The sequence below is a fragment of the Aethalodelphis obliquidens genome, unplaced genomic scaffold, assembly GCF_003676395.1.
Source record: "Aethalodelphis obliquidens isolate GAN/ISIS:26980383/991018 unplaced genomic scaffold, ASM367639v1 scaffold4, whole genome shotgun sequence".
Taxonomy (NCBI): Eukaryota; Metazoa; Chordata; class Mammalia; order Artiodactyla; family Delphinidae; genus Aethalodelphis; species Aethalodelphis obliquidens.
This window is the reverse complement of record NW_020837948.1, coordinates 70,779,122-70,804,012: the sequence shown is the minus strand read 5'-3', so window position 1 is coordinate 70,804,012 and position 24,891 is coordinate 70,779,122. Positions and strand designations below refer to the sequence as shown.

Here is a 24,891-nt window from a genome sequence, read left to right as displayed (position 1 = left end):
ATGGACAAAATATTTACATTAAAATAACCTGCTAAATCTCTTGAAAATTTTTTTCTGTTATTCAATTTTACTTATTCTGAAGATGTACTTTGGAGAAGTGGTACTTTGTTTCTGTCAGTTCAAATTTCTCCAAATTTCATACTAAAAAAACAAACAAAAAAAACCTGCAGGGTGTTTTGGGGATTTTGTTTGTTTCAAATTTCTCCTCAAAATCTTGGCATTTCTTTTATTAGCGAAAGTCTTGTGTATAATTGAACCACTATGAATTCTAACAGATAAGAATTAGTCATAAGAGTTTAACAAGCTAGTTATTCAGTAGCTCTATTCAGTAGCCAAGAATAATAAATATATTTTATGTATTATATTATATATAAATATATAAATAAATAATATATAAACTATATTATTAAATAATAAATATATTTTCATATTTTTTCAGAAATACAACAGGCATAAATTATTTTCAAAGTATAAACTAAAAATTATTAAAATGCATATACTTGACAAATTAGTGACACTGTCATATACGGATTCATTCATGTATACTAAAGTCACATCATACCCATCTAGGTGTGTGTAAACCCAGAACACACACTCACACACACAGAGCCGTGGTGACAAGGTCCAAACAAACGGTTAATCATTGCGTTTGAAACTTCTTTGACTATGGCAATCAAACAGGACATCACCAGGACTTCTAGGCTGGAAGGCTATAGATCTCCCCAGGTGTTCAGCATAAGAGCCACAGCAATTGAGGGTGTGTTTCTCAATTAAACAACAAGTATTCACTAAATATATATTATACAGGTGGCACTTGGCCCCTCACAATGGATACAAAGATTGATGTATGTGAGGGGTCCTATTTTTTAGGAACTTACAGTCCAGCTGCACAGTCAAAACACACTCATGAAAAAGAAGACAGCATAAGACAGAAAGTGTTAAATAAATGGCAACACTGTGCTCTCAGAGTTCAAGGACAGATCTCACCAAATGAAGTAGGCAATTTGGCCCTGTACACATTTGCTCCTGAAAACCCAAAGTCGAGCCATTAATCCCAGTGTTTTCACTTTCTTTCCTCTCATTAAACTTTACATTTTATTTATGATATACTGGCCCAAAGAAAGCAATCTCAGAAATGCCCTTTTAAAGAAGACAGATAGCATGTACTTATGGTCCCAGAGATATTTCCATTCTGAAAGCAGGTATCTTGTTAAGTCAAAGAGACCATCCCAAAATGGGGGGACTGGGCAGGAAAGCTGGAGGATGGGTAGAAGGAGAGTGTTTTGAGGTCAGATGGGCTGTGGTCCTCCTGTCTGGCCACCCGGTCATTCGCCGTCAGCCTGTGAGTCAAGCCAGCTCTGGTTACCAAGCAGTTTGCTGCTCTGTTGCTTAGTGACTTGAGCCTGCAGACCATCATTTCCAGCTGGCTCTTCTGGAACCGAACCTTAATAGATTTCTGACTTAATCTTTTCTTCAGAGCTCAAGCCTTTCATGCCTTTCTCTCTAAATCACTGAAAATAAAATTATCCTCTGATTGGTTTTGTCTTGATGCCAGTCTTAGTCTAAAACTACTCTAAAACAGAATGTTTTCTGTTGACCTTAAAACCTTCCTTCATCAAGGACATAGATTTCTCCTCCACATACACATATTTTTGTCAAAAAAAAAAAGTCTACATTCATACAAGCCACAGGTGTGAAACAAATAAACTGAGATTCCACACTAAGAAAGGGTCTGTTCCTACCCTTCTGTTAACTAACCACCATTCTGTGGAAGTCATTGAATATTCACTGTTGCAGCTTTGATATACAAGCTGGGTAGGGAAATAAATGTGAATGTGATTCTTAGCCCAAAGGAAGGTAATGCTGAAAGAATACACGGTGGAAAGTTAGGCAAACCTGAGTTTAAGTTTTAAGTCAACTCACTTCACGGCTGCATAGCTGAATGATCTTGGGTATGTACCAATTTCTCTGGCCTTGGCATGTGTATGTGTAAAATACAGCTAATAATACTTAAATTCAACCGTGTTTGTTTTGAAAGGTTAATGTACATAAAGTATCTGACACACAGCAGGAGCTAAATCATTATTGCCTATGTTATAATAAGTCTAAGATTATAAAGTTATGTTATTATGAACCTAAAGTTTTTAGTCTAAAATGAAATTAAACAATTTGGTCTCATATCAACTCAAGATCTCATTTTGAAAATAAGTACTTCATTTGAAATAGCTGGACAGCATTTATGTCCTTAAAATTGAACATGAATGATTTTTTCCTGTTTTTTATATATAGTAGAAGTAGATTGGTGTGTTAAGATGGTATATAATTGAAGATACAGTAAAAAAAAATTTTAATTTGAATTTTTATTATTATCTACAGATTTCCACGTTTCCTACCCTAAATCATGGCTTCCAGATGGTGTCCTAGAGTGAATACCACCAATGCTTTCATTCTGAAGGTCCTGCAGCCTTTTTATGAACCACAGAATTATTAAAGCACTCTGTCCCCTGTTTTTACCCATGAGGCATACACCTCACTAGCTCACAACAGCAAGTTGGAACTTCTTTTTAATTACTTATCTTAAATGTACTGTGGTTTGTTATCACTTTGTAAATTTAGTCAGTTTCTTACTTGTAAATATCAAATGCCTCTATAGCCATATGACTTATGAATAAAAAGTCTACAATTCAAAAAGGTTGAGTAACTAAGGTCAAATATGAAGTGGCCACAGAGCTGGAAATACATGGCTTCCCCTATGCTAAACTCCTCACAGTTTAAAAACATGATTTTTTTCCAAAAGCAAAACCATTAAAAAACAATGACATAACTTTGTCACACTGGTGACAATAAAGCTTCTTCCTGAAACTGCTACTTGAAGAACAATTTTGGTAGCTTCCTGTCTAAGGAAAAAAAAAAAGTGCTGAAGCTTTGAAGCTCAATTAATTACCTACCCTCACAGGAGCTTGTTATTTATAAAGAAATTTGTATAAAGAATAACTTCTAAAATTAAAGCTATGATTTAAAAATTATTTTAATGAACTCTGAGATTCAATTTTTTACTTTCTTCTCATTCAGCATTTCTACCAAGTTTATAAAAAAGACTGTGCTTTTGCCTGGAAGTAGTTTCACCACTAGTATTGACAGAATTGACTTTGGCTGGTACAGATACACTTAATCTCTTTTCTCTTTAAGATAAATGTCAAAGGTCACAGAAAGTACATGAGTCATAAATTGCCATAAATTGTTATTTCATTGTTTTCTTCATTTTCCTCAGTAACTATTTGTCACATTTTTATTTTGTAATTTCTTAAATATCATAAAGGCAACTGACAAGTTTTTAAGATGAATATCTTCCTGGGGTCTTCTGATTTTAGGAAAGGCTAAGTATGCTTTTCAAAAGTTACAGACACCCTTAACTTGCAGTGCCCCAAGATTCCTGCAGAAGCCGCACAGCCAATTACACCAGAGACACAGCTAAAGACTCAGCCAACTGGCTCCACCTAACCTGCTGGCATTACTTCCTGTTGTGCGTCCCAGAAAATTTCCCCCGGAAACTTCCCCACCTCCTTGTATCACACTATAACCACAGCCCACCTCTGGGTTCCCAGCTCCTAGGAGAGCACCAGCAATGCCCTTCTCTGGGTATCCTCACCATAAGGGAGGAGATAACCTTAAAATTAAGTCAGGCAAATGTAGGAGAGTTGGAACAAAGAAGAAAGAGTCTCAAATAGAACACCTAAATAATAGCTTTGAAAATCTACTTGGGTGTGTGTGGCGGTGTGTTTGTGTGTGACCTATAAACTCTCTAAATGGCTGGATTTCTTCTTTATAGGTGATAAAGGGTTTCTGGATCCTTCTGTAACTTGAAGAAAATTTATAGTGTATTTCTCTCTTAAACAACAACCATGAGAGCAACTGTAGTTGCTGCAGAAATTATGGCTCAAGAAAGCAAATGTTTACTTTTAAACATGAGCAATTTTATACCCAATGCCAAGTAAAGAGAAATTTATAATAAACAAAAATTATAGCCCAAAACATTTATCTAGCTCCCTGAAATTCTTTAAGATTTTCTAAAAGTCTCCTGAAAAATGCCTTTCAAAAATCCACCTAAAGAAATTATTTTGTTGTTTAAGGATGTTACTAACTGCTTCTTCTACCTTTGGATATGTTGTAATTAAAAACACACACACATACACAGAAATTTTAAAGATAAGACACATGGTATTACCTGGATAGTATCTTGCCCAAAGAAATCCTATTGCCTAGTATCACTTACACACTCTAGAACACGTTTCTTCATTTGGTACACAGAACCCAGCGTAAAGTAAGGAAAAAAAACTGAAAAATATAAAGATTTGCCTGACTGATTTTCCGGAAATAAACTTAACACTGAAAGTTTTCTTCACCAGAAATTCCACTGACGTTCATGTTGACATCAGAGGGAATTCCCTACGATCATGTTGACATCAGAGGGAATTCCCTACTCTGATGAAAACAGAGTCTGGTCTATAATCACTAGACTACAAAGTACTAGACATTAAGTAAACATGGTAAAACAAAGTGATGAGAAGCATGAATACAAGAGGGTCCTAATCTAACACACAGCACCAGATCGAACACCAGTGTTAATGAATATTAGGTAGGGATATAATTATTACTAAAAACATTGTCCCATCCACAAACAACTGACAGGGTAACCATTTAAAAATGTAGACATGAGCCTAGAGATTCAGGCTGAGAGACACTGGATTAATGGACACATAATAAAGAAAATATTAGCTTATATAATGACCCTCATTAAGTATCTGTCCCTGTGCAAAACACTTTAATTTACACATAATTGTACTTAATAAAACCACAACACCAAGTGGATACGATTACTATTCCCAGGAAATTGGGTAACAGAGAAACAAGCCTATGTTAAGCAACTTGTTCAAAAATCACAATAGTAAACGGGAAGTCAAAATTTAAACGTAAGTAATCGGACTTCTTCTCAGATGCTCTCTGTCCAAGAGTCCCACGGCACCTGGAGTATTGTATCAATTCAGTAAAATACTCTTTAAATGGGTTGTGAAAATCCAAGTGAAGTCTGGTTAAGAACAACCAGGATCAACCTGATAACTACAGCATATAAACGTGAAATAACCTAGGGTGTTTAGTTAAGAGAATAATTTTTTAAAAGCATGATAACACTGACATTACTGATTAATGGATGTGCCAAGATGAATAGAGCAGGGTCCTGGCTCTCTGATGGGTTACTCCAAGCCTCTTGCCTTAAGGGCTAAGTTATGGAAGACGGGAGAGATTCAAGCTGTGGGGTTTTTCAAAGCAGATCCAGGGGGACTTCCCTGGTAGTGCAGTGGTTAAGAAACCACCTGCCAATGCAGGGGACTAGGGTTCGAGCCCTTGTCCAGGAAGATCCCACATGCCGCAGAGCAACTAAGCCCATGCGCCACAACTACTGAAGCCCACGTGCCACAACTACTGAAGCCCACACGCCACAACTACTGAAGCCCGTGCGCCTAGAGCCCATGTTCCGCAACAAGAGAAGCCCCCGCTCGCCGCAACTAGAGGAAGCACACGTGCAGCAACAAAGACCCAACGCAGACAAATTAAAAAAAAGCAGATCCAGGAACCAAGGATGACAATTACAAGGAAGGAGATTTCAACTGTATGTAAACAAGGACTTCCCAGTCACTAGACTTGTCAAAAAAAATAGAATTGCTCTGTATAATCCTCATCCAGGAGGTATGCAGAGATGTTAAAGGACCAGTCATCATAGATATTACTCTATGAATTTAACTATGGTATAGAGGGTGAACCAGTAGCTGTTACTGCATTGTGACTGACATGGGTGGGCTGTTCACCAGATGTTTTACCTTATTCCTGGCAACGTGGCTGAGATAGGTTTCCCAGCCTTCTTTGCAGTTATATGTGGCCACAGGACTGAGTTCTATCTGGGGAATTCTGGGATAAGTAATGTGTGCACTTCTAGACCTGCCTCATAAAAACTCACAAATGCCATCTTCTGCCATCTTCGGATTCAGCTGAGCCTGGCAAACTTGGAAACCATGTGTTACCAATAGAAGAACCGCAAGATAGTAGAACCTGGCATCCCTGAATTACCCCAGGGCAGGCTAGCTCCCCACAAGACGCAGAAGAAATAAACATTTACTGTGTCAATCCACTAAGATTTGGAGAGTATGTCGTAGAGCAAAATGTTTACCTGAACTTAATCAGATGCCTTCCAATATGATTTTTTCTACTGTAGTGTAAATAATTTGAAACCAAGGAACAGCTCTTGTTCAACTTTGTGATCAGTAGGTACAAGCTAAACACTTTGGACTCTGTAGGTATTAAATATATACATATCGAATGGAAAGGAATATCAAGTATAGGAACCAATATTCTGAGGCAGGAACACACATGGTGTGTATTTAAATGGCTGATCGTTTAATTTAGGAGGAGGGAAGGATTTGACTATGGTTGCGGTAGTAGCAGCAGTTTAGATAGCTATATATATATATATATGCAGCACAATTTGGAATAAATTTTTAAAATTCTGGATCATGCTTAGTCCAAGTAATGAAAGCACAGATGGAACAATATTTGTCGAAAGATGCCTGTGGATATTATGAACGTCTTGTGGCTTGTTGAACCAATAGGAAAATATGAGGCACTCTTTCCAACTCCCTTGCTGGATGCTTTTTTATCCATGAGGGATATTGTCTCCCCTTCGTTACTGAGACTTGGTATCATGATTTTTCTTTTTCATGTCCATTGCTCTTTTGATGCCTCCCTCATCTGCTGGAGACCTGATACACCACAATGAAAGATCAGCAGAAATTGTGACCTTGGAGTTTCTCCAAACAGCATCAGAAAAGGAAGTGCCAGAAATTTCAAAAGAAAGCCTGTTTTCATGAGATTTCCTGCCTTCCTTACATCTCAACATGTCCAAATAGTTCCGATAACCCTCAGCTGAACTCGAGGGTGCTTCACTCAGAAATCAAGTGTCTGAGTGGAGGCTTACTCATTTAGCAACAGGTACAATTAAGGAACTATAATTAAAAAGGCATCTCAACCAAAAGGGACACTGCATACCAGAATTCTGGCCCTGACCCTGTCTGAACTCCAGCCAGCTTTCCTGCTCTGGCATCTGATGCTCCGTCTCAAGCCATCCCTCTCCTCAGAGCATCTCCTAGTGTTCATCTATGCCTTTCATTCACTACTTATCTCTGACAAATTCTTTCAATAGTATCTTCCTCAGAGAGAAGTCATCCTTTTCCATCATTTAAGACTGAAAAAAATCAATGTTTGTCTTACCCCCCTTACGAGCATTATATCTAACTAAACTTAGAAATGCCACTTAGTTAAAATCTTGGGGAAAATAAGAACTAAATTTAGAAATGCCACTTAGTTAAAATCTTGGGGAAAATAAGAACACTTCCCCGATCAGAGATCTAGCTATTTAAAATGACAATTCTGAGGTCAGACATTTCTTTGGGTGGGTCCTGTCTTTTATTTCCTTTGTTGCCTATTTTCATCTATGACATGAATGCATTCCTGGGTAGGGCCATGTGGCTTTAAGTTTAGATTTTGATTCTATTTCTTGCTGCTACTTTCCTGGAAGTCTTGATTCTGTTTTTTGGGGGATTTTTGTTTGTTTGCTTGTTTGGGTTCTGTTTTGTTTGTTTTTTCCATTCCTGGCATACTCTTTCGTGTTCTACAGAAAAGCTGTATAAAAATCATTCAGTTTCTCAACTAACGTGCTCGTTATTTTTTTCTGTTATGTCTGTTCTCTTCACCATAATTTTCATTTTGCCAAAATGTGGAAGTAGTGCATAGAACCTACTACTGCCTAAAATTAACCGTGTATCACAGACCCCTCTTTCTCTGATCATAGCCTAAAATTGCCTCTTTTCAGGCAGAAACACCATAATAAGTTCACACAATGATTTATTTTAGTATTTGTTTTTACAAGAGCATGAAAATATCAAGAATCGTCTAGAAACCTACGTGGTACCATATACCTAAAACAAATTCACCTACTATACAGAAGATAAAAACATTCGTAAAGAAAATAAAAATATTGACAAAATAGTCGAAGAATTCAAATTCAAAGCACATGGCAGCATTACCGAGTACCAGCCTGCAACTTTCTGCACGGCATTCCTAAACCCACTGAAAAGGCGCGTTGAGATTACAAACATATTAAAGTCAGTAGTTAGGAGGGGTTTTACTTGGACACACCATTACACACATACACACACCCACACACACACACTCCATACACATCTCTATTTAATTGGGGATCATGCAGAAAAGAGAACAAACTATGATTTTCCTCCTCTCCTTTCTGGTCCTTTCTTTCCTAGGCTGTTGCAGGACCTGGCAGGACAACTAGCTTAGGAATTCAAAGAAACACCACCACATCGTATAGGAAAAAAAAAAAAAAAAACCTGCATTCTTATTTGACATCTGGAATTCAGTTTTCTTGTAGGAACTTGCAATAGGAATTGAACTTTGAGAACCACCCACCTCAAAGGCTCCTATTATCAATCTCAAGGATTCCTGCCCTGACTTGGACATCTGTGGGATTTATTAAGGTAGATTACTTCTGATAAATCACGGGTCAGGAGTGAAGACGAAGACGCTCCCCTCCCTACCCCTAAAGTGAAAAGCGGGAGGCGCAGAAATCACCCAGAGGCACCTGGCCACCATGTCTGATAATCCGTGCAAACCTTACCACGTATGTGCCACTGTGAACCGCCGCTGTTTGGGGATGTTGCTACTGAGAAGCATCCTGCGCAGGAGCCTGGGGGAATTTCTCGGCGAAATCACCGGTGAGAGCTTGGGAGAAACCGATTTCCTTGCCGTCTTGGACTTCTCGTGCTGCAACAGGTTTTCCCGCAAGGATTTCACAAGATCCTCGTTCAGCCAGGGGTTTGGACAATGCGGATTATCCACTTCAGGGACTGTTAAAGTGTCCGGGCTTGCCGTCTGCTGAGCCATTTTCCCAGTCAACTTTGTACAGTTGGCAACGATCCAGGGCAACGTGGTTCCCTGGCCTCTTTCCAGTGATTGCCTTCCTCGGACTCTCGGGGAGATGTCCGGGGAAGCAGGTCGGATCGTGCCGCTGCTAGTTCATTCGGTCGCCTGCCTCAGTCTCTCGGCGGAGACTGGGCTGGGAGTAGAGGAGGCGAGCGCACTCCACGGCGGAAGCCTCTTGAACGTCACCCCTCCTCTGCCGATCCCCTGCCGAAGATCACCGCCGAGCTCGCAGGGCAGAGGAACATGGAGGGAAGCCACGGCGAGCGAGGCTTTTGTCAGCGCTACAAGGCAGCCTGTTAAACTATTGGAACTAATGCGCCGCAGCTGCTCCTGTGACTTCTGCTTATGTACATAAAAAGTCCTGGGGGGAAGGGCTTAACCATCAGATGCCTGCTGCTGGTTGTTTGGCTGGTCTTTCCATTTGCTTATTCCTGAATCCAAAGGAAAGAAAAACTTTGAACTTGACCTTCCTCTCCCGCAAGGTCTGTTTATCTCCCTTCGGTCCGCGTTCATAAAATAAATTGCTAGTCCCTGGTTTTTATAAGGAGAGAATAAACAAACATGAGCTAGACAAGGAGAAATACATCCCTGTTGGCTAAACTCAATCTGATGCACCTTATAAAACAAATCCCAAGAGAATAAAATGAACTCTTTCTTTTCCTCCCTCTTTCTCTCTAGTTAGAAACCAAACAAAAGGTTTCAAAATACTGCATATGGAACACATTACAGGTTGCGTCGTGTTGTTTAGCCTTGCTAATACAGGCCCTTTCAAAGCGTGGAACAACACAAGTTACATACACGAATGGTGTTTGTTATTTCTTTACATTTAAACTTATGATCCCCCAGAGGAACAGACTGTTTTCACAGGGGACTAAAAAAGATTTTAGAGTTTCAATTATTGCTTATGGTATATACATTTTTATTCAATTATAGAAGAAATAAATCTAGCTTTTCATAGTTATTTCCTTAAATGTTTTTAATATAAGATTTTTATTCGTGGTCAGAATAGCTTCAACAAACTTACTCAAAGGAGGTTTAAAATAAAAGAGAAGATATTATTTCTTACCTATTTAGTTTGCCACTGGAGAAAAAATGTAAGTATTACAATAATTCAAGTAAGTAGGTGATAAGGCCTGTTAAATCTCATTATACGGACACCAGAAGTGTAAACCTTAGAACTGAATTTGGAAGGGAATCCAAACCTTTGATTATAGATGTCCCCAGCAGCCTAGTGATGCTACAGACAGCTCAGGATTGAAATCAAATCACATATCTCAGGATCTAAGAAAATATTTTTTAAAAATTTAAAACACAGTAACTTAAGAAGGAGTTAGGAAATGCAGAATAGAATAGTCTGACTGAATTTTTTTTTGGTTTCTATGATTACTATTAGGTCAATTCTAAGAGTTCCTCCTACTGCCTTCCCTGGTTTTTCCACCTTAAGTTTTAATTTCTTGTCTTTAAAATGTTACAGAAAAGGACACTCTGATGTTCTGTTCACAGAAGCACAGGGTCACCACTTGGTGGTGACCACTATAATAATTTAATGAGACACATGTACCATGACTTAATCAGAAAATTTGTTTTATACACACACACACACTTAAGTAATAATTAAAATGAATAGCCAATTTCTGTAAAATGGGCTGAGGGCCTGACAATTACATTGGAAGTTGTGCAAAACAGGTACGCATAAGCTTACCCTCAAAGGGTTTATAATTTAATGGAAAGGACTACACTATGCTCAGAAAAAGACACCAGAAGCCCTAAAAAGTGAAATTATCAGGGGCAGAAAAATACAATGAGAATGGTGTACATAAGTAAAGAGGGAATGCTGAGTTGCAGTAAAGCTTGAAGAGGGGAAACATCAAAAATTAATGGAAAGGAAATTAAGAAAGAAGTGCACTCCGGATGAGGAATTACAATGTGAAGTTCCAATAAAGAAGAAGTAAGCAAGTTTTGTTCAAAAAGAAAAAAAAATTGTAATCAGTAGGTGTAAAATAAACTCTGTTCAGGTTTGTAGAAATAAAAAATTCAGATAACAGGATAAAGTGAGAAAAAAAACAGTAGGCAGTAAACTGACATGGCAAAGAAAAGAAAGAAAAATTTCCCACTTTCTAAAGACTTAGTTTCATTCAACAAACACTTGTGGGCATTTATTTTGTGCTAGGCACTATATCGAGTGCTCTAGGATATTTAAAGGTTAGTCCCATGCTGTCCCTGCCCTCTAGGAGTTTATAATCCAGTAGGGCAGATAAAGTGCAAAACAATTGACAAAGTGTAGCCCAGGTACCCAGAGGAGAGCCTGGAAGCTGAAGATATTTAAATGCCTGGCTCTAAGTAGAGAAAAGTGATTCTCAGTGACCAAATAAAGGGATTGATATGACTGAGAATGATATAGGATCTATGCTGGGAAATTCATTGAGTTCAGAGAATTCTAGGTTCTATTCTTGCTTACGGTGACCTTCCCTTAAGAGGAGTAAAATATTTACATGCTAATCTTCTCATAATTGGCATGCCATGTGGATGCTCAAAGAGACTGGGCACTTTGTGGATGATCGCAACTACGCTGAAATAGAAGATACAACACTATTCTATTAACAAATCATTGAGTTGTGGTTAAACACGGACTAAGACTGAAAAAGGCGTTCTGCAAATCTCCCATTGCTCGGTGCATGTTAAAGGGTTCCACTGTAGAAGCAGAATTGTCTACTTCTGTACAGGTGCCCATATTCTATCATTATTTGTTCAATTTCCTGACATCTACAATTACCCTCTTGAATGCCCCCCAATGATTTATGGCATGCATGCTCCTTTTTGAAAATAAAATTAATTTGGTTTTGAGAATTCTTTGCCACCTCCTTCAAATAGCTTGAAAAACCCTGCAGTGTTACAAAATCATGCTTGAAAATAACTGCCTTAGGAAAAGCACACATTGTAAAGTTCTGAAGATAACCAGGTGGGGGAGGCCTGGATAAATTGGCAATTCTCTTTATAATAATGCAGAAGGTCAGAGGAATTCTTCCAACAGGAGGACTACACAGCTTGCTTTCTCTTTCTTTTTTTTTTTTTAACAAAATCTTTTAAAAATTAGCTGCCAGAAACTTCTCCAAAAAACACAGTACTGTAAGTGACAGCCAAATAAGGCCTTAGATTTTAACGAGTGGAAAATTGAAAGTGGGAGAAATGTTTTGATAAAAGCACCCACGCCTAGAACAACAGACAACATCTCTTAACTTAACAAAAGTTTTCCTAGATACCTTTTTGTGGATTTTCAAAATCTGTTTTTTTAGCTTCTTTGGAATCCTTGAAAGCATTTATTTAATTAATTATTCATAAGCAGCAAAACAAATAAGAAATAAGATTTGCACAGTTCTGGGACAACGACTACAAAGTATGCCTTTGCCCAGGTAAGATCAAGCAAGGCTGGATTTCTCACAACTGAAAGGGAGCAATGGTACAGTTAATTCAAAAGAATGGATAAATTAAAATGAGTTATACTTGACTATGGAATGCATTGTAGGTTTCTCCCAACCATGTTTTAGTTAGGTAAATAGTGCGTTAAAATGAGACTGCTTTTTAAATTGTCCACAGGATGTGGTCCATGGAAATGACCTGAGAGTGGGAGAGATTATGTTGTCTAGCAGTTAAGAGGGTATGTATGGAACCCAAAAGCATGTTTGGAACCCCAGCTATGATACTTACTAGCTGTGTACTTTGTCTATGGCTTAGTTCCTCATGTGTGAAACAGAATGAGAATAATAGCTATTGCATAAGAATGCTGCAAAGACTGAGCGTGTTAATACCCATGATACAAAGTATATGAAGAGTGCCTGGTACAGGATAAACACCCAGTAAATGAAACCTGCCACTAACTGATACAAGGAAATTACAGAAATTTATTTACACGTAGTAGATACCAACTATATACCAGGTATTTTGCATTTTCTTTCATTTAATTCTTGCAATAACTCTTAGGGTGTTATTTCATTAACACTGTTTTACTGAAGAGGTCATAAGGAGGTTAAATAACTTACCCAAAGCCATTAGTTCAACAATGCACAACAGAGGTTTGTCTATGAAGTCCCAGGGCCTCTTATTTCAACTGTATATCAAACCACCCCAAAAGGAAAGCTGATTTAATATTTAAAATCAATGATGAATATTTCTATGGAAAATAGTAGAAATCTGAGTGTCCTGAGCTCTTGGTTTAGTTAACACTAAATTCTGTCCTTGGCTTCACTTGGGACATATATGGTGACAGCCTGTGAAGCCTGCCAAGTCATGAAATTCTTACAAAGACATGGTATTCAAGTGAGGGCAGCTTGAGGTGGAATTCCTGAGTGTTTTTTCATCTACATGCCTGTATTTCTTTGATATGGACGCGTTTTCATTAAACTCCATGGTAGTTTTCCACTTTACAAACTAATATATTTGAAAATTATTTTATTTTATATTTTCAATGTGTTTATTTTGAATTTATATCCTTATAAATTCTGATGATACAATTATATTATCCCGGAACGTCCTTGGTGGCGCAGTGGTTAAGAGTCCACCTGCTGATGCAGGGGACACGGGTTCGTGCCCTGGTCTGGGAAGATCCCACATGCCGTGGAGCGGCTGGGCCCGTGAGCCATGGCTGCTGAGCCTGCGCGTCCGGAGCCTGTGCTCCTCAACGGGAGAGGCCACAACAGTGAGAGGCCCGTGTACAGCAAAAAAAAAAAAAAAAAAATTATATTATCCCCATATCTAAAAGCACATCTGAACGTTGTAGAGTAGGGCTTTTAAATCATCATTATCATTGAACATCTATTAGGTACTGGGCTGGTTGGCAGAGATTAAACACAGTAAAGTATCTATTTGAAAATAAAAGATATATACAACCCCTCCAACAGAGAAAATAAATAATAAACATGAAGCTAATAATAGAAACAATCAGTGCCTCAAAGATTTAAATGAGTAACCTATATATATCTAGACCAGTGGAAAATAACTCAAAGAAGAAGCAGGACTTAAATTAGGCCTTAGAAGAAAGTACATGTGGAAGAAAAATAATAAGATGTTTTGGGGGGGTAAATAGTCTAGAGGAGGTGAGAGGTGTTGGATTTGTAGACTTCTATGGAAAAACAGTAAAATTTATGTATTTTGGATATAGCTAAATAATATACAGAGAAATTCAAATAAGATTAAATTGGTGGCAATGTATATTATAAGTTGGAGACGGATGATTCTGAAGACTGCTTATTGTCACAGTTCTGTTTCAATATAAATTTGTGTAGAAATGGGAAGATAGGAGCTCATCACATAAGAATTAGAAGGATTTGTTCCTTGGCTATACATGAGCATTCAGGTCAATAAGGAAGTCAAATTAGATTAGATTTTTCTTAACTTAATCAATTATACATTCCATCTAATTAAGTGTGGTTCACCTAATTAACCATCAAAGGTCTGTTAAGGTAAAAGAAAGGACCTGGGGTTTGTTGAACAAAAGAAATATAACTGCTCGATTTATATTAGAGCTATATTTTGAGCAGACAATGTCTTCTTCCAAGCTCAATTCATTTTAATAAAAAGATTAAATGGGTTTTGTTACTAGATTAAATCTAGTTAAGTGGGCTTTCCCCCCCCCAGATTAAAGCTAAATGTTAGGGATCTATCTATTGAAATAGTAAGCTACCATTTAATTTGAAAGAAAAGTTACCATTTTATAGGGCACAATTTATACCAGCAACATAAACATAGCATGTTTGTTTTATTTCTGAGAAAAAAAACTGCAACACAAAACTCAAGACTCTTTCCGTTTCTCCTGATATGGTCACTTAAAAAGCTTCCAATACTAGAACAGAATTCCTCTTGATTACTCTGCTAAAATGAAACACTAGAATGCTCTCTCTAAGTATTAGTCAGACTTCAATAAAGACAATAGGTTTTGATGGCCACTAAAATTTTAACAAAATATGTGATATTTCTGGGTCTTCTTTCAATGAGAATAGCCAGGCATTTTGCCTTCAACTTGCAGACAGAAGAATCCCCTATTCCACTATATCTATAGTGGATTATTCCCTAGCATATTGAATGACTGAGCAATTCTCTAGATTTAAGTGCAAAACCAACGACCACTTTGCATCGTGACTTAATGTGGTCATCATAATCATTCTAATGAGGCAGGTACTACTACCTTCATTTTAAAGTTGAGAAAACTGAGGCGCCAAAATTAAATAACTTCCTTAAGGTCATACACACCCAGTAATAGAGTTGGGATTTTAAAGCAGATAGTCCAAGTCCAGAGCCCATGCATGTAACCGCTGCACTAGACTGCCTTTGTGTTTTTAAAAAATAAAAGTCAAGCAAATTAATAAAGAAACTCTTAGCAAAATGAATTCAAGTAACTGGATGTGTGCAAACCTAATCCCTACAAAACATCCATCACAACAGTTTTTGAAGTAAAAACATTTCCAAACCCCAATCAATGCCCATTAGTAATGGTATTTTGAGGCTCATTTCTCCATAACCGAAAGATCTCCAAACTCCCCAAAATTGTATTGCAAACAATGGACATTGAATGGACAAAAGAACTTGGGTAGACTTTCAGAGTCTTTTGTTGTTTTTGTGCACATAATAGACGTGTTAGTGAAAAAAATCCAACATGTATCCTAAGCTCAGAGGAATATAACACAATGGTGATCTATTCAAAGCTCGACACCTAGGAACACATTTCCTCATCTCTGTTTTTCAGTCTCAGTACCCATCCCCCAGTGGCCCCAGGAAAGGATTTTTAAAGTCTTTCTCTAGTTAGCATAATATAACTAGAAAGCCTCCCTCTGACCCTGACACATAACATCTGTTTCAGTCCTTCTGTTTTTTGGATATGGTGTTTAGGAGACAAAGTAGTGTATTTCACTGAAAGTCCATAATTCAGAGGTTTATAATTGTAGCTAGCAATTTGTTTTTTAAAGTTTAACTTATTTAGACAATGATCCTTCATAAGCAAATCGTGTTTCGTTTGTTTGTTTTTTTGTTTTTTTTTTTTTTTTGCAGTACACGGGCCTCTCACTGTTGTGGCCTCTCCCGTTGAGGAGCACAGGCTCTGGACGCGCAGGCGCACCGGCCACGGCTCACGGGCCCAGCCGCTCCGTGGCATGTGGGATCTTCCCGGACCGGGGCACGAACCCGTGTCCGCTGCATCGGCAGGCGGACTCTCAACCACTGCGCCACCAGGGAAGCCCACAAATCGTGTTTTTAGGGATGATACTTTCCGTGTCTAACTGTAAGGAACCTTCTGAGACCTAGTCGTTCATTGGGATGCTGTACAAAAGGCATCACAGAAACCACAGTTTTGGTCCCAGTTCTGTAATTAACTAGCTAAGTCACCTTGAACAAGTTCATTCACTTTCACCGGAACTTAGTTGTCTACTTAAGAGTCCTATAACTTGAATAGGGTTTTATAATGCACAAAAAGAAAACTAGATGCTGTCTGCAGTGGCAAGTTTCAGTTGCTGTTGAAGAAAAACTGTTATCAAGTGTATCCTGAGGCACTATGTCCTCTTCCATTTGCATGTAGTGATGGTATGTGCCACAGATGGTGCTTTTAAAGGCGAAATGGAAAAGAGAAATTTAATATTTACGAAACTGAAGATGGAAATGAAGAGTGTGCTGCACTAACCAGGTGCCTTACTAATGCTTTTATGGCCCTGAAACTTGAGAAAATTCCTTCCCTAACTAGGTAAAAAAATTTGTTCTGACATCTGAGTCACAGCTTGGGAGACAAAGTGGGAGAGCAATGCCTAAGTTAATTTAATATTTGGAATCAAAGCATTGTTTTACTTCTAAAATAGTGAAACTACAAAGATAGGTATATTCACTGTTACATAATGTTAGATTTTCTAAAACTTCAGGGCTTAACTCACATTTTAGGCAATAAGAGAAACTCGTGCACTCATATTTCACAAAGACTAATTTGGGCCAATTTTTATGTGTTGCATGGGGGAAAAAAGCATTTTGTGATTAAAAAAAAAAAAATATATATATATATATATACATGGGGCTGAGTTGAATATAATTAAATAGGTTTCCCATTTCCTTGCAATAAGATCTCTAAGTCTTTTAATATGCTAATATGATTTACGAAAGCACACTTCCTTGGCTCTGAATCCACTGCATCTTCCAACATGTCCAGAGATGGGTATTCCCAGGAACGCTTACCTGAAGTTACTACAAACATCTTCCTGAACATAGCTGAGAGATAATGTGAACCTGCCCTGGCTCCTGTTATGCTGCTTTTTGTTTTCCACTGAACTGCAGTCAAACAGAATGCTTTCAACAGAACTATGAGTATTCGAGGTGCTGCCCTGGTACCATCTTCTATTAGACTCAAGGTAATTGTTTATGTTCCTGCTCTGAGGCTAATTCTGCCCTCCTCTTGAATTTGCATATCTATCTCCCCTTGTAAAAGGCATCACTTTAGCAGAGGCTATGAGATAGCTATGAGATATCTTTATGAGATAGACAGAGGCTGTAAGAGGCTATGACATAGCTGGGGTTGTGAGTCTAAATAACAACCCTATAGTGAGCATGCTAGTTGAAAAGCTGTAAACAGGCTCAGGGGTCAGAGAAGGGTTGGTCTAGATGGCACTGTTGGTGAGAAGATGCATTTAGGCAACTGAAGGCTACATGATTACTTTTCAAGCTTTAGTGTACCTAAGAATCACCTGGAGACCATGCCAAACACAGATTCTGATTCAGTAGGTCTGGGGAGTGGGGCTTGAGATTTTGGATTTGCAAAGTTCCCAGGTGATATAAATGCTGGTTCATGGATCCCTCCATAACTACACAGCTACTAGAATAAGTAGAGATTCCTAGCAAATAACTTGTACCCAGGTGGTGGTATTTTAAATTTATATTCAGCCATTCGTGTAGTGCTTAAATTTGTTGCTGATATTTTAATAATGAATTTTTTAAAATAACTTTCATAAACCATTTTTTCCAAATGAGCACATACATTCAAAAGGATTCAATTCTAAAAGCAAATTTTGCTATATTAGATCCACGGTTTTTTTTTTGTTTGTTTGTTTGTTTGTTTTTTGCGGTACGTGGGCCTCTCACTGTTGTGGCCTCTCCCGCTGCGGAGCACAGGCTCAGGATGCGCAGGCTAAGCGGCCATGGCTCACGGGCCCAGCCGCTCCACGGCATGTGGGATCTTTGTGCCCAGGTCCGGGAAGATCCCACATGCCGCGAAGCGGCTGGGCCCGTGAGCCATGGCCACTGAGCCTGCGCGTCCGGAGCCTGTGCTCCGCAACGGGAGAGGCCACAACAGTGAGAGGCCTGCGTACCGCAAAAAAATAAAAAAAATAAAAAAAAATAAGATTATTGTTAATTAAAGAAAAACCAGACATCTTGAGTTAATGAATTTAGCAATTTTCTAAGTATGGGAAGATGCAGGAGTCTGGGCTCATTCAAGCCATTCCTTTGATATACACCTTAACTACCTAGGGCCAGTATCCTATTTTCTCCATCCTGAATCCCCTCAGGGTGCACCATGGGATGGCTGCAGTGGCAGATGACTTGATGGCTGCAACATCCTTTGTTTACTGATGTGGCAGGCAATACTCTTCATCTACATACTTTAAATGCCTAGAATATAGGAAGTACTCAGCAGACACTTGTTAAAGGAAGGAAAAATGGTGTGTGTAGTTTGAGTATTTTTTGTGTGCTTTTAGACAGTTAACTGGCTAAAAGGACAGTGTGCCCTAATGAATCTGCACTGATCTACAGAGTCAAAGTTTGAAATGTTTTAGAAATCCTATTGCTAGGCATACTTTCAATTTTGCAAACGTATTACTTTTAAATTATCCAGATCATATATAATCTATGTGTAAAATTTTTTAAAGTCACCCAGAAATCAAAAGTACCTATAGACCACCATCTCCAAACTCAGGGCCCTCACAGGTAGCCCTATTATCAGTTGTGTTTATCTTTCTAGACCTCTACTCCTCATTATAGTAGCCACTAGCCAAATGTGGCTATTCAATTCTTGCTAATGCAACCGAGGAACTGAATTTTTATTTTTACTTATATGTGTTAATTTAAATTTCAATAGCTTTCTGTGGCTAGTGGCTGCTATACTGGGCAGCAAAATTCTAGACCTCCATGTGATTTCATGAATAATTATGTGCTTATAGAAACATATATTACTGTTTTCTGAGGCTTTTTTAAAGCATAATCTCATACTAATAACCATTCTGATTATTCAGCAACTTGCTTTTTTCATTCAACAAAGATCTCCCTCGTGACTTTTAGCTAATGCACAATATTCCATGTTATGGCTATTTTCTCAGTTCAAATAGCCATTTCCCTACTGCTGGACATTCAGGTGTCCAGTTGCTTGCTGTGACACATAATGAACAGCCTTGCAAACTCCTCATTGGGCACATATTCCAAGACACTTTTTAAGAATAACAGATACTTGGAAGTAGGATTGTTAAATGACAAGAGAAAGCATTTTTCATTTTAATAGGAACTGCCAAATTGTCCTTCAAAGTGGCTGATTCAATTCACACTCCCACCAGCAGGGTTTGAGCTCCCAACATTTTTTCTTCAAACAGCCTGATGTTGCCATCAATTTCCCTACACTAGCTGGCCAAGCCTTTTTTTCCCACTCAATAATATCTTCTATTTTTTATTGTGGAAGAAATTAAGAAGGGCATCCATGGCTACCATTAAAATGCACAGAAGTGGGAAGATATAGTTCATTTTGCTTCCGAGTCAATGTTCAATTTTAGCATTTTAACAATTTTAGTTGACCAAGCATTTCCCAGGAGTGTCTCTAATATGACAATATCTACACATTATAGAAGGCTTTTTCCAAGGAAAAAGAATTAACTTTCTTTTTCAGTAATGTTCTAGCACTACTCAGTAAAATACGTTTTAAATTGCTTTTCCTATAATAAAGATAGATTGTGTTGAGCATTTATGCTTCTTGCCTAGTCCTTCCTTCATACATCAGTGTAGAATTTTTCAGTGCCTGGCTGGGACTTTATTACTATTTTGTGGAACTGTTTCCTTGAACAAAATTAATGGTCCAGATAAGGACTGAATTTGTAAACTCCCTGGATCCTAGTCTGGCAGTAGTGTTGCTGCAGCATTCTTAGATAAATAGTTTTGTGTGATTGAAAGAGCATGTGACCAGGAGTCTAATCCTGACTCTTCAACTACTGGTCCTGGGGCCTGAGGCAAATTCTTCACTCTCTAGGTCTCAGTGTTCTTATCTGAAAATGATGGTGATGGAATAGATGACCACAGAGGTCCCTTTCACTGGTAAAATTCATTATTCCTTAGAATAGATCACCCAACACTGTAAATATTAGTTGTAAAGATTGGGTAATATTTGAACTAAGAGAAAGAAGTAATCAGGAATGGTTTTATGTAAAATCAGTTAACACTCGTTAATATGTGAAGTCAACTACATATGCTCTGCAAGAGCACATACTGTTTATGCATTTCTACCTGCTGTACTGTTCGACCCAATGCCATTCTACGCATTCTTCAACGGTAAGGGTCACCTGCTTGGGGAGGATTTAGGAATTGCAGAGAGAGGCAGAGGTATTGGAAACTTGCAGAAGTGTTTTAGAGCCTTATAGTTAAAAGGTGGAACAGATAAGGGTCTCCAAAAATTAGAGACTGGTAACTTTTCATGCTAATCTCTGGCAAACTCTTGAATAAATTATTTAAGCAATTAGTCGTGAACCTTCTGTGACGCAGGTAGCATACAGGAGTCAAATTATTATTTACAATTCATATCAGTTCCCTTCCAGAGAAGGTGACTGTGCTAAAGGTCAGAGAATGAATATCTGTCGCATGTTGCATCTGCTTTTCATGAAGACATTTGACAGGATCTTTCAGAATATACTTGTAGGTACAATGGAGCAAAGTGGGCTACATGGATGGGTAGGTGGATTCATAAGAGTTGGACAACTGTTCTCAAAAGGTGTGGACTAATAGAGTCCAGATCACCCTGCAGAGCAGTCACTGCCATCATATACAGAGTTATAAGTATGTTAAGATACAAACTCTAAGATACATACTTTATGTTTATCAGATATGACTCTTACACAAAGCTGGAAGGATGGCTAATGTGGTAGGTTAGTAGTTTCCCAAACCAGATTGATCATTACAATTTTCTAAGGGAGATGTTAAAACAGAAGTCAGAACTCAAACCCACAACTACTGAAACAGAACCAAGAGAGCTGAGGTCCAGGAAACTTTCTCTAGTAATTCTGATGATCAGTCAAGTTTGAAAACCACCTTCCTAGATGATACAATCAAACCCCAAGAATAAATATTTTCAAATAAATATTTTTTAAAAAAGAAAAGGAAAAAGAAAATCTTCACAGGGTGGATGAGCAGATCAAACTTTAACAACATTAAAATCAATTTGGATAAATGTAAAATATTGTAGCTCAAGTAAAATTATCAGCAGCAATTCAGATTTATGGCTATTAGTTGAGCTGCAAACATCTCACAGAATCAAGAGAAATCACTAATGTTACAAAAGCTGCATTTGCAGAAGATTATGTCGACTACAGTGGTCAGGGCTGCAGCATGTATGTTTGCAAGTTGTGCCTTGCACAGCCCCAGAGGGGGACAGTCACAAGTTCATGTCTAAATGGTAAAAACCTACTATGCTATGACTACACTGAGAAATTGCTGTCAGTCTTGGGGGCCATTTTTAAGCAAATGTTTACTTTTTAAATGACATATATCCTAAATTTACATAAAGTACAAAAATCGTAAGTGTCTAGTTTGATTTTTTTAATGTGTACTTACATATGTCACCAATACCCAGATCAAATTATAGAAAATGCTGTTCTCAGTCAAAACTCCCCCCAGAGGTAACCACTACTTTGACCTCTCACACCATGAATTTGTTTTGCCTATTCTTGAACTTCATATAACCAGAAACTGACAGTATGTACCATTTTGCGTCTGCATTCTTTCATTCAACATAATGAGTGTGAGATTATTCTTGCTATTGCGTATAACAGTATTTTTTTCTGTGTCATTGTTCTGAAGTATTCCACTGTTTGAATATACTGCATTTTATCTATCCATTTTACCATTGATGGACATTTAGACTGTATCCAGTTCGGGCTAGTATAAATAAAGCTGGTATAAACAACCTTGCTTATCTATTTTATCAGACATTGGCACTCATTTTGTCGGATAGGTGCCCAGGAGTGGATGGATGTATCATAGGTACGTGTAGGTTTACCTTTGGTAGATCCTGCCAAACAGTTCTCCAAAGTGATCTTTCCAACTTAAACTCCTACCAGCACTGTGCAAGTGCAAAATACTCTATATTCTTATCCACACTTGATATTTTCAGTCATTTCAATTTTAGCCATTCTGGTAAAGGTGTGGTAGTATTGTATTGTGACTTTAATTACATTTTGCAAGTGAGTAGTGGTGACAACTATTTTTCATGGGAGTTTTGGCAGTGGTGTTGTAAATGTTTAACAACCAGCTTTCTGGGAAAAATTATACATATAACATTATTGTAAACTTTATAGAGTACACAATTACAAATAATAAAAAGTGCGTATAGTCTTTAATTGTAAATTCCATAAAGCCAGTTGACTCTCACAGAATACATTCATTGATTTTTGCTGAACTCTTGTATATGTAGGCAAACTAAGGTTGCAATTGAAAAAAGAGTGTAGTTCCTATATGACTGTTGGTCGATATTTTGGTTTATATTAACAAGACAAAAGTGAAGCAACAAAGATGTATGTTGGAATTCTACTCATTTGTCAATGACTTGGGCAATTTCTTTGCTGCATCAGGTAACATTTATAAAATTCTAGAAGAAAGTTCCTTAATTTTTTTGTGCTCTTTACAATGTAATGTGTACAGACGCACAACTTTAACCTGCATTGTTAACATTTTTTCCATTACTCTTAAGTCTAGACAAGCAACAAAACAAACAAACAATCCTGAATTTGTAGCATTTACTTATTTCTATAACATAAATACCCCCACCACAGCAAATTTCAAGCTACCAACATGTCATCACTGAACATGGAGTTGGGAAGAGAAGCTTTCCATCAGTAGCTCCTGACTCTGTAGTGTTCCCACCATACAGGTACAATAGACAAATAGCCTCAAGAGCACAGATAATAACAACATGTAGTAAAATAATTTGAAAACGAAGAGTTTTGAGTACGTCCTTGCAGGACATTTGGTCCTGTTCAAAACATTCACAAGACATTTGTTCCACACCAAAAGCTCTTGGATATTTGGTTCTGTCCAAAACATTCATATGATATTTGGTCCATAAGACCTTTGGTCCACACCAAGAGGTCCTTGATACTTGCAGAAACATTTTGTCCTGTGTCAAATGTCCATAAGACATTTGGTCCATGCCAAAAGGTCCTTGATATTTGGTCCTGTCCAAAACCATTTGGCATGGACCAAATATACTCACTGACATTTCAGGCATCTGCAGCACCCTCTCCACTCAAGGGCTACAATTTATGCATTCACTTAAGAAATAGCGAATTATAAGCCATTTTATTCTAATGATCCTTGAGAATTTTGTGAAAATGTATTTAGAGACATGTGGTAATTAAAACCAGGGATAAAAGACAGTGAACTTTAAATTCAATTTGTGTAACAGAATGTGATGACCCAACATCTCCTTTTTGTTCCCTGGGTTTATATTTGTCCCCTTTACCTCCTGCAAGGCTTCTAATACTTTGGGACTTTCCCTATTCCTTTTTTTCTTCCTTCCACCAACTTTCCTTTGATTCATGGCCCCTTCCAAACTATGTAACACCTATTAATAGTACAAATGTGTTAATGCATTATGCCACCCAAAGCAATATAATTCATGTTAGCCAGGAGCTTTTGGAAACAATGTCCAAACCTATTGAAGAAACTATAATAAGGAGAATCTCAGGCACCAGGAGGCCTAATTTTACTATCTCTCAGTCTATAGAATGGTGGTTCTCAGCCTTAGTTGCATATGAGGATCACCTAGAGAGTTTTATTAATTTCAATGTCTAGGCCAGGCCCCGAACCAAATAAGTAAGTATCTCTGGGGGTGGGACCAAGCATCAGCAATTTGTTACAATTTGTTAAAGTTCCTCAGGTGATTCCAATGTGCAGCCAAGTTTGAGAGTAACCCCAGGTTGAGAAATATTGGTACAAAACAGCACCTGCGTCTATAAATTAAGGCCATTTATTCTACTCCGTCCTGAGTTAAAACATCTGCTTTCTACCGCTGTGAAGAGGCCCTGTCTATTAACCAAAGATATGTTAGGACAGCCTTGTCTTCCCTAGCTATATAATCTTAGCTTTCCTCCCATGTCTTCCCTCTCTTAAGTCTTCTTTGGTCAGGGTCCTACACCAATCTTCATTTGTGATCTAAAGATTCATTTTTTATGAAACGGAAGATATCTGTTTCTGACTACATTGGAGCAGGATGCAATTCATATATATTTACTTACAAATCATAATTTGATAGGTGGTTGCATTTAATTGACCCTAGAACCATTTTAAAAGTGACATTCTATAAGTCAGGAAGTGCCAGACAACTTGCCTGAGTTCACAAAGAGCTAACCCAGGATCTGAACAGGACTTTTCTACAAGAGAGATAAGTGATAGCAAATCGGGGAAGGGAACGGCATTTCCCTCCCTCAACCCACAACTCTCCAGGAGAACAAGGAAGTACATTTCTGTGACTCCGAGAAGCAACTTCCAAACAAAAAAAGGATTGTTCTTCTTAACATTTATAGTTGTAAATCAAAGTCCTCAGGTATTCTTGTTTTAAGAACCGAAGATCAAAGT

The 24,891-nt window shown here is 37.9% G+C and overlaps 1 protein-coding gene across 2 annotated transcripts in view; it reads right to left on the bottom strand.

The window, feature by feature from the left end:
* PDE4D (phosphodiesterase 4D) overlaps positions 1–24,891 on the bottom strand; it is a 1,268,462-nt gene that overhangs the window by 712,888 nt on the left and 530,683 nt on the right. Inside the window, exon 1 of one of the 2 annotated variants that reach the window (XM_027101065.1) lies at positions 8,744–12,160. The exons of the other annotated variant lie outside the window; for it this stretch is intronic. Within the exon in view, the coding sequence (XP_026956866.1) occupies positions 8,744–9,009 (266 nt within the window). The 5' untranslated portion in view covers positions 9,010–12,160. Of the gene's footprint in view, positions 1–8,743; positions 12,161–24,891 lie in introns of those variants that run through there. 2 annotated transcript variants of the gene reach the window in all.